The sequence below is a fragment of the Carassius auratus genome, chromosome 20 (assembly GCF_003368295.1).
Source record: "Carassius auratus strain Wakin chromosome 20, ASM336829v1, whole genome shotgun sequence".
In the NCBI taxonomy this organism is placed as follows: Eukaryota; Metazoa; Chordata; class Actinopteri; order Cypriniformes; family Cyprinidae; genus Carassius; species Carassius auratus.
In genome coordinates, this window is record NC_039262.1 from 14,371,373 (window position 1) to 14,384,755 (window position 13,383).

Below are 13,383 nucleotides of genomic sequence, written 5' to 3' on the forward strand. Positions count from 1 at the left end.
TTTAATCAAATAACGCATCCTTTGGCAAGCATAACAGACATTAAAAAATCTTACAAATCACAAGCTTTTGAACGGTACATTACAATACATTAATAATGTTGTAATTTATTTTTATTTAAAATGCACTGAAATATTTCATTATATTTGTATTGAACATAAGTCAGTAAATAAAAGAAATGTCTATGACTTTTAAAGATCTAACTAAAATGACTGAAAAATTATATTATAAAATTTCCATGATATTTGCATATTCATCGTTTTTTAATTGTAGGGGCCTTGTACAGTAAAATAAACACTTATTGAGCACAATCATATTATGTAGGTTTTCATTTAACATTATTTACTGTCTTTTAAGCCTGTCCACAATGAGGTTATTTCATGGTTTACTAGTCTTTACTACTAACATTTCTGGTCCCCACAACAGTCCAAACGTGCTCCACACGCATGCATTCACACGTTGTTATGAATGTACAGTGATCTATAGGGACCAGCTGAGTTATGTAGGTCACCCTGCAGCACTAACACTGTCTCCCCGCTCTCAATCTCCACGGAGAGCCACACACTTCACACATCTCCCTTCTTCATAAATTCATTCATGCTACAACTTCATTTCAGCTGAGCTTTAATATAGCTGTCAAACTCTGACGATAAGAGGATGGAAGAGCAGGAGGAGAAAAAGAAGAGGAGGAGAGGCATCTCTCCTGCTGCTGTCTGCGAGATTATAGAGAAGGATGCACATGTGGCATCAAAGCGCAGGCTGCCAGGCTTCACACACATACACCGCATCACACATCAGAAACAGTCCGCTCCGCCTCCATCATGGAAACAGCATGGGACTGGCTCTGTGATTGACAGGTAGGGGTGCTGCTGCCATTGCAACGTGGCAGCCTGCAGGGATGAGGTCCCCTGCCGCTTGGGGTGATTGATGAAAAGGCTGATGTGTAAAATATAGATGTTGTGTCACATACCGCAGGACAGAGACAGTGAGGTGTTTGTGTGCTTACCAGTTTGCGTATTTCACACTCAAGGTTCAGGATGCAGTCAAGTTTCCTCTTGCGGCAGCGCTGGGCAGCGATGCGGTTCTTACTGCGTCTGCGCACGTCGTGGATAAATTCCAGCTGCTCTGAGGACAGCTTGTGCATTTTCACCATCATTTGGAAGTCGTTGCGTGGAAGATTTGTGATTTGATCGACTGGGAACGGAAGCTTGACCTGTAAAGACACACACGAGCAAAGCGTTACTTTGTGACCATTGTGCTCTTCATCCTGAAAGCATTTCTATGTCAGAGCTGATGGCAGAACAAGGGAACTTGACACACTTAGCATTACACAAGGTCTTTTACTATGCCATTTGTTTATCCTTCTTGGAAAACTTGATTGATGAAATAAAAATGTAACCTAACATGCAATGTATTTCATCACCACTAGATGGAGGCAGAACACAGTTCCTCACATGTACAAAGAGCATTTCTCAAGAGTTCTAACTTCACGAGCTTACAAATACATCTAGCAGCATCACTTATTAACAAAGAGGTCAAAAGAGCAAGAAAGACTGACAGACAGGAACAAAGACTGAGAAAGAAGAGTGACAGTGAAGAAAGACGGGAACAAGAAAGCATCTTTCTGGCAGAGAAATGAGATAAAATGTTCAGCTAGTTTAGTCGTTTCTTCCTGTGTTTCACATTCCTGTCAGGTGATTACCAGAGGGCATGCGTATGCAAATAACAAGTGTTAACGAGCTAAGCTGTCAGTGGATTCTGAACATATCGCCGCTTCCATACACACACTCAGCGGAGTAGGAACTCGTGTCTCCTTCATGAACGATGAGTGTTTGGCAGTATAAAGCATCATTTGACTTCTCTCCATCATGGTCTGGAGGGCTTTCTAAGGGCATGTCATACCTCGACACCCTGCTGTTGTCACTAGGGATAATTGAAGGAATGAGAGTCACAAGGAGAGGAAAATTCAGGATAACAAAGTGAGAGGAAGCAAGTACCAATAAGTAAAACTGATAAATAAGAAAATTATCAGGGTTTTGAGAGAGAGACTGCCTTTGTCTTTCTACCTGCTTAACACTATGTTTCTGGTGACTTCTGTGTGCACGATTTTACAAGTTTGGGCTTGGTAAGACTGCATTTATTTGATCAAAAATCAAGCAAAACAGACATATTGTAAAATATTATTACACTTTAAAATAACAGTTTTCTATTTAAACATATTCTTGTGATGTCAAATCTTAATTTTTAGCACTCATTATTCCAGTCTTCAGAGTCACATGATCCTTCAGAAATCCTTCTTATGAGCTCATTTGGTAATTCTTCATCATTAAAACAATGTTTTGTGCTTTTTGTGGCTCTTTTTTCAGAATTCTGTGATTTATAGAAATGTTTAAACAACTGCATTTATTTGAAATGGAAATCTTTTACTCTCACTTTTGATCAATTTAATGCATTCTTGCTGAATAAATGTATAATTTTTATTGTTTATTTTAAATACCACATAGAACGATGGTACATTATTGAAAATTATACAATATATGGCTACCTATTCACTTATCAGTTGACATTAAAGATTTTTAACATCTACTGGTATCTGTAAATTTTAGATCTTCAGATTTTATGTTTTGATTTCTCCTATTTTATATTTGCATTTAAAATTGTCTTTGAAGTCCTTTAATGCATGCTTAATATTTAAAACGAATAATTCATGTTTAAAACACTTTTAGTGCATATATCAATATATATATATATATATATATCATCATACTGCACATCAAATGTGAACATTCACTTGATGTATATAAATCTTATATATCAGCTCATTTAAATTTTGGGATTTCATTTTTTATTTATTCAGAAAAAAAAAAACGAATTTTAATATAGGCTATTTTTTGTTTATTGGCCATAACATGAAATCTCACATAATCTCACATAAACCTGAGTTGTTAATGAATAAGGCAACCATAGTGTAACCAGTATAGCACTGCCCTACTTAAAAACTCACATGGGCTTTGTGTGATTATGACCCCATAAACCTGAACCACAGCGGAGCAGCTACTCTTCCATGTGAAGTGGAGGCTCTGCTGGGAAGGCTACGGTGACTCTGGTTGAGACCGAGAGAAGATGAAAGTGTAGATCTGGCTCAGTCTGGCGCAGAGCAGCAGGGGGCCCGGAGCACTGGCAGGTCGGCCCGTTCGGTCTCTACGGCATCATTAATAAATGATGGACAGACCCTTTTCTACTCTCATCGAGAATTGCTCCACGTACATCCTCCGTGTGATTTTTGAGTTGTCTTAATGATCTGATTTTTTAGATGGAGAGAAATGCATTTTTTTACAGTCCAAGGAGACGCTTTCTTTCTATGACCTTCTCATGTGTCCTTCCCCTCTCTGGTATATCAGTTTGAGGGGTGTGTGTGTGTGTGTGTGTGTGTGAGTGTGGCAGTAGTGTAAAAGTGATGTCTATATTTAGTGTCTTACCACCAGAACCAGTTTAGAAAGCCGGCATAGATGACAGAACACACACCAGCGGCACTTATAAATTCAAACGTGTTCCCGACTCTATCTCTCTCTCTATCTCTCTCTTCTCTTGTCCCGTTACAGTAGGTCATTATTCTTGAAATGGATCTGGAGTGAAAAGTAGGACTCATCCGTTACCGGGAGCAAAGAAGCCCCACTCTTTTTGTCCCTTGCTTCCTCTCTCTTAGCATGTACATCTGCAGAACGGAATTGTGGGAAGGCGATGAACAAAAGAGGTGACTGGAATGAGAGAGGCCGAATGCCTGAGGACACACACAGATATTTTAGCAATATAATCAGCACACCGTCTCTATGATGAGCTCTTAATTTCCTGTCTAATGTGAGTTTAATGTGCAAATAACAAGCAAAGTTAGCTGTCTGGTCAGTTAAAATGCCTTTAGAGGTAATTAGATCATCTGTTTGCTAAATATCATTACTGTCCTTCAGACATTCCCAGAATCATTGCTGTGCTGCTATGCATCTCTTCGTTTCACATGTCTCTGTAATGAGATGCCATGTGACACAGATAAGAAAACAGTCTGAAACAACCCCTAAGATAGTCCTCTCTTTTTTAACCTTCTCTCCTTTCTTCTCTTGTTTTTCTTCTCTCGGCCCTGTTGCTATTACTGGAACGCTCCACAGGGGCTGAGTAATGGGTGAAAGCTATCCATGAACACACACACACATGCATGCATGCATCCCCGCTCTCAAAGACACAGGACAGACACACACTCTGTCTAATGGAGTGATGAGATTGTCTGTGGTCACCATAGGGCTTCCTCCCCATCAGGACCGAAGCGTCTGCTTGTGCGTGTATGTGTATGCCTAAGATAAATGGCCTGTATGAATGCCTGTCTAGGTCAGTGGTAAATTCCTAACGTAACACATCTGGAGTAAAAAAGCACCATCCTGTAGGAATGAAATTCCTTTCTCTTAGACGGCAATCAGTTTAAATGAAGAACTAATAGAGACTTAAATCTCCAGCTTGTCAAATTTTTCTCCTGAGAAACAGACCCTCAGTCGGTTTCAGAAGAGAGCTCAACAGTGTCTTAAACTGTACTTGGATTTGGGAAAATATAAATTAAAAACCAGACATTTCAATGTGACCACGAGTTTCTCATAAAAAAAAAAAAATCTTCCAAGACCAAATTATCTGTGTGGTATAGCTTGTGTAAATACATATAGCCCTTGTATACTTTTAAATTAAAAACTGTATCTTTTTTGGATTTAATTTGTGCCGATACAGAATTATTGGAAATTATTACTATTTAAAATAACTTTTTTAATTAAATATAATTTAAAATGTAATGAATTCCTGTGTTGACAAAGCTCCAGTCCTCAGTGTCACACAATTTTTCAGAAATCATTCTAATATACTGATTTCTTAGTATTATCAATGATGGAAAAAGTTGTTGCTTAAAGGAACCAGTTTTTTGAAAACATTTCCCAACTAGATATAGCTAGGCACTATACTCTCATTCTGGCGTAGTAATCAAGGAACTTTGCTGTTGTACCATGGGTGCAGCAGGTGCAGTGATATTACGCAGCGCCTGAAAAAAGGCTTATTGACAGGTATTTTTTTTTCTTAGCAGTTTTATATTGACTCTAGACATCCGTTCATTAAACGGAAACATGTAATATCCGATTCTACCTTGGAACAAACAAACACTGAGCTTTCGTAATATTTCAGTTTTTCACCTTGAGCATATTTCAATCGTGCGGTTTTACAGTTCACCAATGCAACGCCTGACGAATAATTCGTAGACCACAATCGGCTCATATTGAGAGAGCGGCTTGGCTTTAAAGACGGAATGAGAGGAACAAAAATGGTTCTGACTTCACTCCTCACTTCCTGCGGTGCGTGTAGCTAAAGGGTTAATGCTTCTTGCACCATGATTTTGAAGAATGAGAATGAAGAAGTGAGAGTGAGATTTTCGTCTGTGGGCTTTTCTGATCACACCCACTCACTTCGAGATCAATACTTCACCCAGTGTAACCGAATGACTAAAGCATGAAGGAAATGGTGGAGAAATCTTCTCAAAGATTTCAAGATATGATTATGGCCCTCAGTAGGGTTTTTTCTTTCTTTCTTTCACCCCTTCTCCTGAATTTTCTGCTGTCAATCTACAGAGAAATCTTCAGGTTGCTGTCAGAGTGAGTTGCCCTTAAAAGCGGTTAAGACTTCACTCCTTCAGTATCGTCTTGATGTCAATTGAACCTCAAAAAGTATATATTATAAATGATATTTTGGACATCAGCTCTTCCTGTCTGAATAGGTGCTGATCGCAGAGGGTATGTGATACCGTCTATGTCTCATGAAGGAGAGAGAGAAGTTCAAAGTCCTGGTTTAACTCCAGTATCTAGACTGGCCTAGACTAGCACTATGATTAGTCTACAGTTTAACAACTTCCTTCCTCCCTTGAATTCATTGTTTCGAGCAGCAGACTGAAGCTATTTTTGAGACGGTGTTTCTCTCTTTGTGTGCAGATCCTCCTCTCTGTCATGAGCTTTCTCTCACCTGCCATTTGCTGTAAAACCACAGAAAGGACAGCGTCTCCTCCCCTTAAAAGTCTGTTTACTGTATATTGTGCTTATACTGTCATATCACTAGGGGAGAGAGCAAGTAAAAAAGAAAGAGAGAGACAGAATGATGGGAGTTAGTTTATCAATGGGTTTTAATAAAGCTAACAAACTTGAAAAGTTTTTGGTAAGATATTAACTAGCATACTGTAACTGTTTTCAACATTGATAATAAGATTTTTTTCTTGAGCACTGAGAGAAAGAAAGGCCAATTTATGAAGTATGAAAAGTGTGTGGAAGGTAGCGCTTGCTCTCGATGAAGTTTCTGAATGAAAGAAGCGAGACTTTCAGTCCTTTTAACAGACTTTTGTCAGCCTAGTTTCAAAGAAACGGTCAGGTTGTAGAACAACAGTGAGAACGAAACTGAGACGAAGCGTGAACTTGAATGAAATGGTTTTTCAGATACTAGAGTGTCATGATGAGAGCTTTCAGCATCAGCAGCTATCTGAGATCTTGAACATCTGGAGATACAGTTTCAGCTCCAATGAAGCCATTTAGTGAAATTAGTCATCTTTAAGTGATTTTTCGTCTGTTGCTGAATGAAACTAGAGAGAGAGAGAAAGAGAGAGAGAGAGTAAACTAGTTGAACAACAAAGCTCCACTGAAAAGCCAAATGAAGAGTCAAATGTTCTGACATTGGCATCTGGCTTGTCTAGCTGTTCGGATGCTTCACACAGTGTCTCGTGTCTTTTAAGCACATCACAGAATCAATACATGAACTGCTGAAAACTAGCCAATTCACTCCTGACTGCTCAGTGTTGCCATGACAACGGACCAGTTTTTCCATCATGGCCCCTATATGCATTCCTAAAGGTCTCATTTCCAGTCTATAATCTCCAGTCTTTATAGTGCTTTACTCTTTCAAGATATACAGCATCATCCCTAGTGAAATCTTGCTCATCTCGGACTAAGATCAGACAACATGCTCTAACCAACTTCACATAAGTGTTTATCCATTCTTTTTCTTCATACCAAAACTCATATCAATGTCTCGACTTCACCATCAAACGGCAGCTTCTTTAAAAAGATGATGAGAAATATAATATACCTTGAGCTTAAGAAGCACTGGGGCTTGGTGTGTGTACATACAGGTGTATGCTCTGATTCTCGTTTAAATATTATCTGAGGATGAGCCTGTGAATTGTGGCTTACTCTTATACATTACACTGTTTTGCCTGTAGGGCTATATATATATATTTGACCTATTCTCAGCTGCCCTATTTTGCCCTGTTTTACTTTGATCTTCACTTCATCGTTCCATTGTACTGTACATTGCCATGTTAACACTGAGAAATATGGTTTCAAATTTTTAGATTCAATTTTGATTTGAACAATTTAAAGGGATAGTTCTTCCAAAAATGAAAATTCTCTCATCCTGTATTCATGTTTTTCAAAACCTGTATGCCTTTCTTTGCTCTGTGAATATAAAATATATTTTGAAGAATGTTTCATCTGCTTTGTCCATATAATACAACTCACTGGGGTCCAAAGATAGCACAGAACCCCACTTGGCTTTCATTATATGGACAAAAAAAAAAACACTGAGCATATTTTTTAAAATAACATCTGTCTTCTGCTGAACAAAGAGAGTCATAGAGGTTTAGAACAACATGAGAGTGATTAAATGATGACTAAACTGTCATTTTTAGGTGAACTATCGCTTTATCCCTTTCTCCAAAACTCAGCCAAACTCTTCTGTCAACGGACAGATCATATGTTAAGATACCCAATTTCATTCATAGCTTACTGCTTTCCTTATACAAAATTGACTGTCAAATCATGTCTGCACATCTCTGCTTTATTCCGCACTATTAGTCTTTTTCACGCAACACACAAAAGGTCAGAATAGTATCACTGCAGTCATTCATGTTCATGTCGGTCCAGACATAAAAATTATTGCAGTGTTTATTGGCCCATTAGGAGTCTGCAGCTCTATTCAATGAATAGGGATCAAAGGGGAGGTCTCTGAAAGCATGAGGGTAGAGTGCTCAATCTAATTGGTTTCTGAATGAATGGACTTCAGGGAATGAGATATATAGTGTGCTTCTGGAAGGATGACTGTTGGACAACTGGTAAACACGAGAGAGAAATCTAAAAGACTCACCTCAGGGCCTTGCTCTCGAGCATGACATGATTCACTGTCCCCCTCCGAAAAGGACCCTGACTCATCACTGGAATTGGTTCCATATGACTGCTCGCACTTTATCTTGGGCCGCACCCGTGCAAATAGCGTATCTGTCCCACCGCCTGCCTCCTGCGGGTCAGTCGTGAGACACCGTGTAACATTGGTGCAAGGCGAGGACGAAAACTCAAACTGCGGCAGGCTGCAGGGGGACCCGCCACTCCCGTCCTCAGCATAAGAATATGACGAACAGGAACTGGAGGTCCGAGTTCGGGTCTCTGAGGTGGGCGATCGCGGGCATACCTTGATTGGCACTGGGCAACTGGTGTTGGGCCTTTGGCGGCAAAGCAGGGATGGGTCGCTGGCTGTGGTGCTGGGGGAGTAGGTCTGGGAGCTGGGGAGGGACTGGCTGGCGCTGGCCCACAATCCCTTTGGCATGTGTTCTGAGAGCTCCTTCTCTAGTGAGTTCCCGGTGGGATGGGAGTGGGTGGGCGTACCCAGTCGGTCACAGGGTCCTGAGGAGAAGATGACACTGCGGCGGTCCGGCTCCACCTCTTGCTTGCACACACCATCGCAGGGAGCTGACTTCAATGAAAGCCCTGATGGGAAACCATCTGCGTCTTTGGGGAACAACACAGGCATGCCAAGCTCATTGCCAAGCGAAGGCCTGTAGTCTTTTTTGTGGTCTCCCTGAGTGGTTCCTTTATCCTGGGCATTGACGAGTCTGTTAGCAAAGACCTGCTGGGGTGTGCTAGGCAGGTCCTTCTTAAAGAGAGCTCTTAGGCAGGCGGGTGACTTGCTGCTGCCTTTCGCTTGGTCCACTGCAATGGAACCATCCAGTTCCATCTCGGCCACACCGTCCTTTTCACTACCATCGTGCTCATCCCCTGACAGGCAAAGCGAGATAGACTCTTCCTCGCTGCGTGGCTCCTGCTTGATTTGCATCACAGCTGGCCTGTTCAACTCCTTGAATGTGCTTGGAAAACCTGAGGTACTGGTGTGTGAGGAGGTGTCGTTATTGTGCTTGTTGCATGCCCACTGGTACTTCCTGTATTTAGGGCATCTTGGCAGGTCTGAGGTGCCGTGACGCTCGAAGTCCATCTGTCCATCAGCGAACTCCTCTGTCACTGCCAGCCGCTCATGGTCTGGCCGCCGCAAGGAGTTCAAGGCAAGTTCACGGCGAGAGTGTGGAGAGCCAGACAGGGTCACTGCAGTTGGCGTTGTCGTCAGCAACTCAGGTTGCATGCTCTCGTCCTCCGAGTGATTGCTCTCAGATGCCATCTTCTGACAGAGGACCAGGCTATCCTCCTCACTGCGCAGCTGGGCCTCCAGGAAGCGAAAGCAGGAGTCCTCAAGGTTGTGCATGCGCAGGAATTCAGCACAGCGGATGACCTCCTGGATGTTTTCTCTGCTGAGCAGCAGCTTAGCCGTATAGGCAAACTGTAACAATGGAGCGAATCCCCGGGCACTGACCTGCGGACACACACAGAAAGAACAGGGGAAATTGCCAATGTTACCATCAGCACTGCCATTGTTCAGGGCACTTGGAGTGTGCTGAGAGAACTCGACATCTCAAATGACCGTAAACAAACACTGTAAAGTGCCATTTAATCTTTTATCAGGTCAGCACAGAACGTTCTAAACAGCGGGAAATAAAAGTGTAAAGGTGGAGGCTGTCGGTAAGGTCAAGATACCAACTTCATTCATATAACAAAGATATCTGACCTTCACCTGTCTAGGTTAAGCTTGGCTAGCGCCCCCATTATGTTGCGAATGGTATTGCAGCAACAGGTAAAAGCTTGTGGGTTTATAAACATAATTTCATATCTATCCCTTGGGTGAGCCACCTTAAAGCCTAATGGGCTCTAGGACACTTACGCCTTATCCCTACTACAGCCATCCCGAGTCTGCTTAGAGAGAGAGAGAGAGAGAGAGAGAGAGAGAGAAAGAGAAACAGATGCAGACAGATATGGAAGCCTTCCATTTGACCTACTGCTAGATAATTAGGTAAATGCCTGAGTCTGCAAAAGCTTGGCAGGCCCACTGTGGCCTTTGCGCTGTTAGCAAATGTGAGTAAGTGTATTTAGGTGGGGAGAAAATAATAACCCAGTCTCACAGCTTTACATGTTTTGAGACCCCCCCCCCCTACCTTGTTAGATCTATAAACCCAGGCTCTATATAATTCTCTGTATAGGCTCACTTGTAAACTAGAGAAATTGTAATTGAATCCTAACTGATGAATCATATTAACCAAATTATCGTTATATCACTAAAAGTAGCTTTTAAAGTCAAAATAAGTACTATAATGTCTCAAAACCCTTGGATTTGGTTCTTTCTCTGCCAGTGAGTCAGACTCTGCCTGTGCTATGCTAGAGTCAAAACGTCATGGACAGACGTCGATGTAGGTGCTATTCGTTCTCAGACACATTACAATGGCTGGACTTTGATCTGGGCCAGCATTGTTCAGTCCACAAAGTGCTCTCTTGTCTCCCTCAATGATGTAAAGTGTTTAACAGCACAAGTGAACTTGTGCTCATAGATGGGAGGGAATGAGATCAACACTTTATGTTCAATGAATGGGATACAAGACACGGTTTACTATGAGTTTGCTTGTTTCGTTGATAGGGACAAACAGCAACAGTAAGTCTTCCTAGATGTTATCATCACACTTTTCTTGTGGTTAGAAGTGAGTTCAGAGAACCTATTTTCTATTATAACACCAGAACCAAAAAATTGTTTTGTAGATTTTTCCATTTGGGAAAAAACATGGGGATTGTATTTACAGTCAGGGCAAAGGCATGGAGGGAAAACCCAAGCTTATGGTTAAATGAGCCTTTTCGGTTACGATGAGTCAAAGCACAGCTGATTGCTGTAGTGTGGGGAACGTAAAACAAATTAGACAGAAACACACTCTTACACTGAGTGAAAGACTGTAGATTGAGGTAACTGTTGTCTCTTTGATTACAGTGAAACGACAAAAGCACACATACCAAGAATTCTTTAGTTTAATTTCTAACCTTTTTTTCCTGTACAAACAAAAAAATATATTTTAAGTAATTTGAATGTAACCTGTATTAATTATCAACTATATTTGAATATATTCATAAGGAAATACCAGTGTCTAAAAAAACAGAACATTGCATAGAATTTGGACTTCTGCTTAGGAGACTACATTAGAAACAGTTTCCCTCTTTTAAAATAAACAGTCAGTTGGATATTATCTCAAAATAAACCCGATATTTTGTGATAATGATGGTGAACCTGATAATTCCCCTAATTTTATGGCTAATTTACAAATAAAAAGGGACATATACTACTTTCAGTTACATTATTTTTGTATGTGAGATGAAAGACATTTTGCAGAATGATGCAAAAACATGAAACCAGCAGACTGTAGGAAACGTGTTGCCAGGGACAACAGTAAACTGTTTAGTGTTTATTATACAAGAATCTTCGACTGTGGAATACTATGATCGACCAGTTAGAATCAAGTATTCCAGATACATAGTAGTGATGGAGTAGTAATGTATGATAATGTGCAAATCTATAGACTTCCATTCTTGCAAAGTGCAGAATGAAGAACACATCAAATCATAAGAAAGAGTTGAATGAATAATAGATGACATTTATTTTCCATCTCCTTCAGAGATGTCATGCTCATCCAGTCATACTGTACACAAAGACAAGGTTCTATAGCATCCACAAATATGCACACAAACAAAACTGATGACTACGGACTCTGAGTCATCCGGGGCTGTCTGTGTCCAGTAGACGCATTATAGCACAGAGAGAGAGAAGCTCATCTGCCCGCTGGCAACACAACAGCACTAATCAGTCACTGTTGAGAGGAAGCTGCTGACTCGTAATCTTTGTGGGGGATGGTGTGTGCTAGTGTGTGTATTGTATGTGTGTGTACAGTGTACGGGTGTGGGGGAGGATTGTATGTAGAGTGTGCATGTGTGTCTGAAGGGGATGGTCATGGCCCTTAGTTAGGAAGTGTGTCCACTAAGGAGAGAAAGGTACAGATACAGAATGAGGGAGAGATTTCAATCAAAAAATGAGGTTTTTTTTTTTTTTTTTTTTTTTTTTTTTTTAAGCAAGATCAGTCAGCGTAACCTTATCATACAAGCATTAATAAAGACCCTTGAATTAGTGAATATTCTTGATAATTTGTGGGAGTTATAAAATTAAGCATTATTGTGAATAGTTCAAGTATTTTAATGCTTTTTATTCATTTATGGTGTTTTAATTACATTTCTGATTTATGTTTCAGTAGCAAAAATGGCATTGGTATTTAATTCATATCCAGTAATCAATTAAAAATGTTGAATCAAATGAATTCTTTAAATCGATCCCTGAAATTAATGTTTAAATTGATCAAAATTATTTTCATGGTATTTTTTATATATTAAAATTTTTCTGTAAAAATGTAGACGTGGTTGAATATTGCAGTTGTTATATTGATTGAACTAAAAATATTTTAAATGTTACATTTTAAATGTACTAGGCTCTGATCAAAAAAAAAACAAATGCAGAACACCAAATAAAGACATTGCTTGTAACATAAATACCAGAATTGATGCATAAGTTAAGAAAACCATGATTATTCATTTTATAATAGAAGAGAAGGAGATTGGAAGGAGACCCTTTCAGTAGATATCTAGAAAATCAATTGAATATCATCAGAAACCTGAACATCTTTTACATTTTCCCAACGTTTTGTGACAGAAGGTGGAGAGAGACAGTCATGTCGGGAGGTGCAAAGGTATGGAGATGCTATGCCTGACAAACAGCTCTCTCTGCTGGGGAATAAAGTGCTGAGATGGGTTTTTCAGCTGACATCAGCAGACACAGGCTGCAGCGGCAGCATCGGCTGCACCATCTGTGACTGCTACTACAAGTGTCTCTGTGACACGAACCCATCAGCCTGATGAGACAAAAGAAAAGAAGGAAGGTAAAAGGGAGGAAATGGGAAAACAAATGGAAAGAATTAAAAGATGGAGGTGTTAGAATTAAAATGAGGCGGGGGGTGGGTCATATGATCCGTGACAAAGGCTTAAAGGGATAACACCCTAAAAATATAAATTCATTTATTATTTACTCACATTAATTTCTGCATGAAATTATTATAATCCAAATATTATTTTCTGTGTGATGAACATTGA

General features: G+C 40.2%; 1 protein-coding gene across 2 annotated transcripts in view; it reads right to left on the bottom strand.

Annotated features, from left to right (window-relative positions):
- The window catches only part of LOC113037749 (transcription regulator protein BACH2-like), a 43,769-nt gene that overhangs the window by 5,371 nt on the left and 25,015 nt on the right, over nt 1-13,383 (bottom strand). For both annotated transcript variants that reach the window (XM_026195098.1, XM_026195097.1), the window contains exons 3-4: nt 8,201-9,691; nt 1,005-1,211 (exon numbers count right to left, since the gene is read on the bottom strand). In XM_026195098.1, the coding sequence (XP_026050883.1) occupies nt 1,005-1,211; nt 8,201-9,691 (1,698 nt within the window). The remainder of the gene's footprint in view (nt 1-1,004; nt 1,212-8,200; nt 9,692-13,383) is intronic.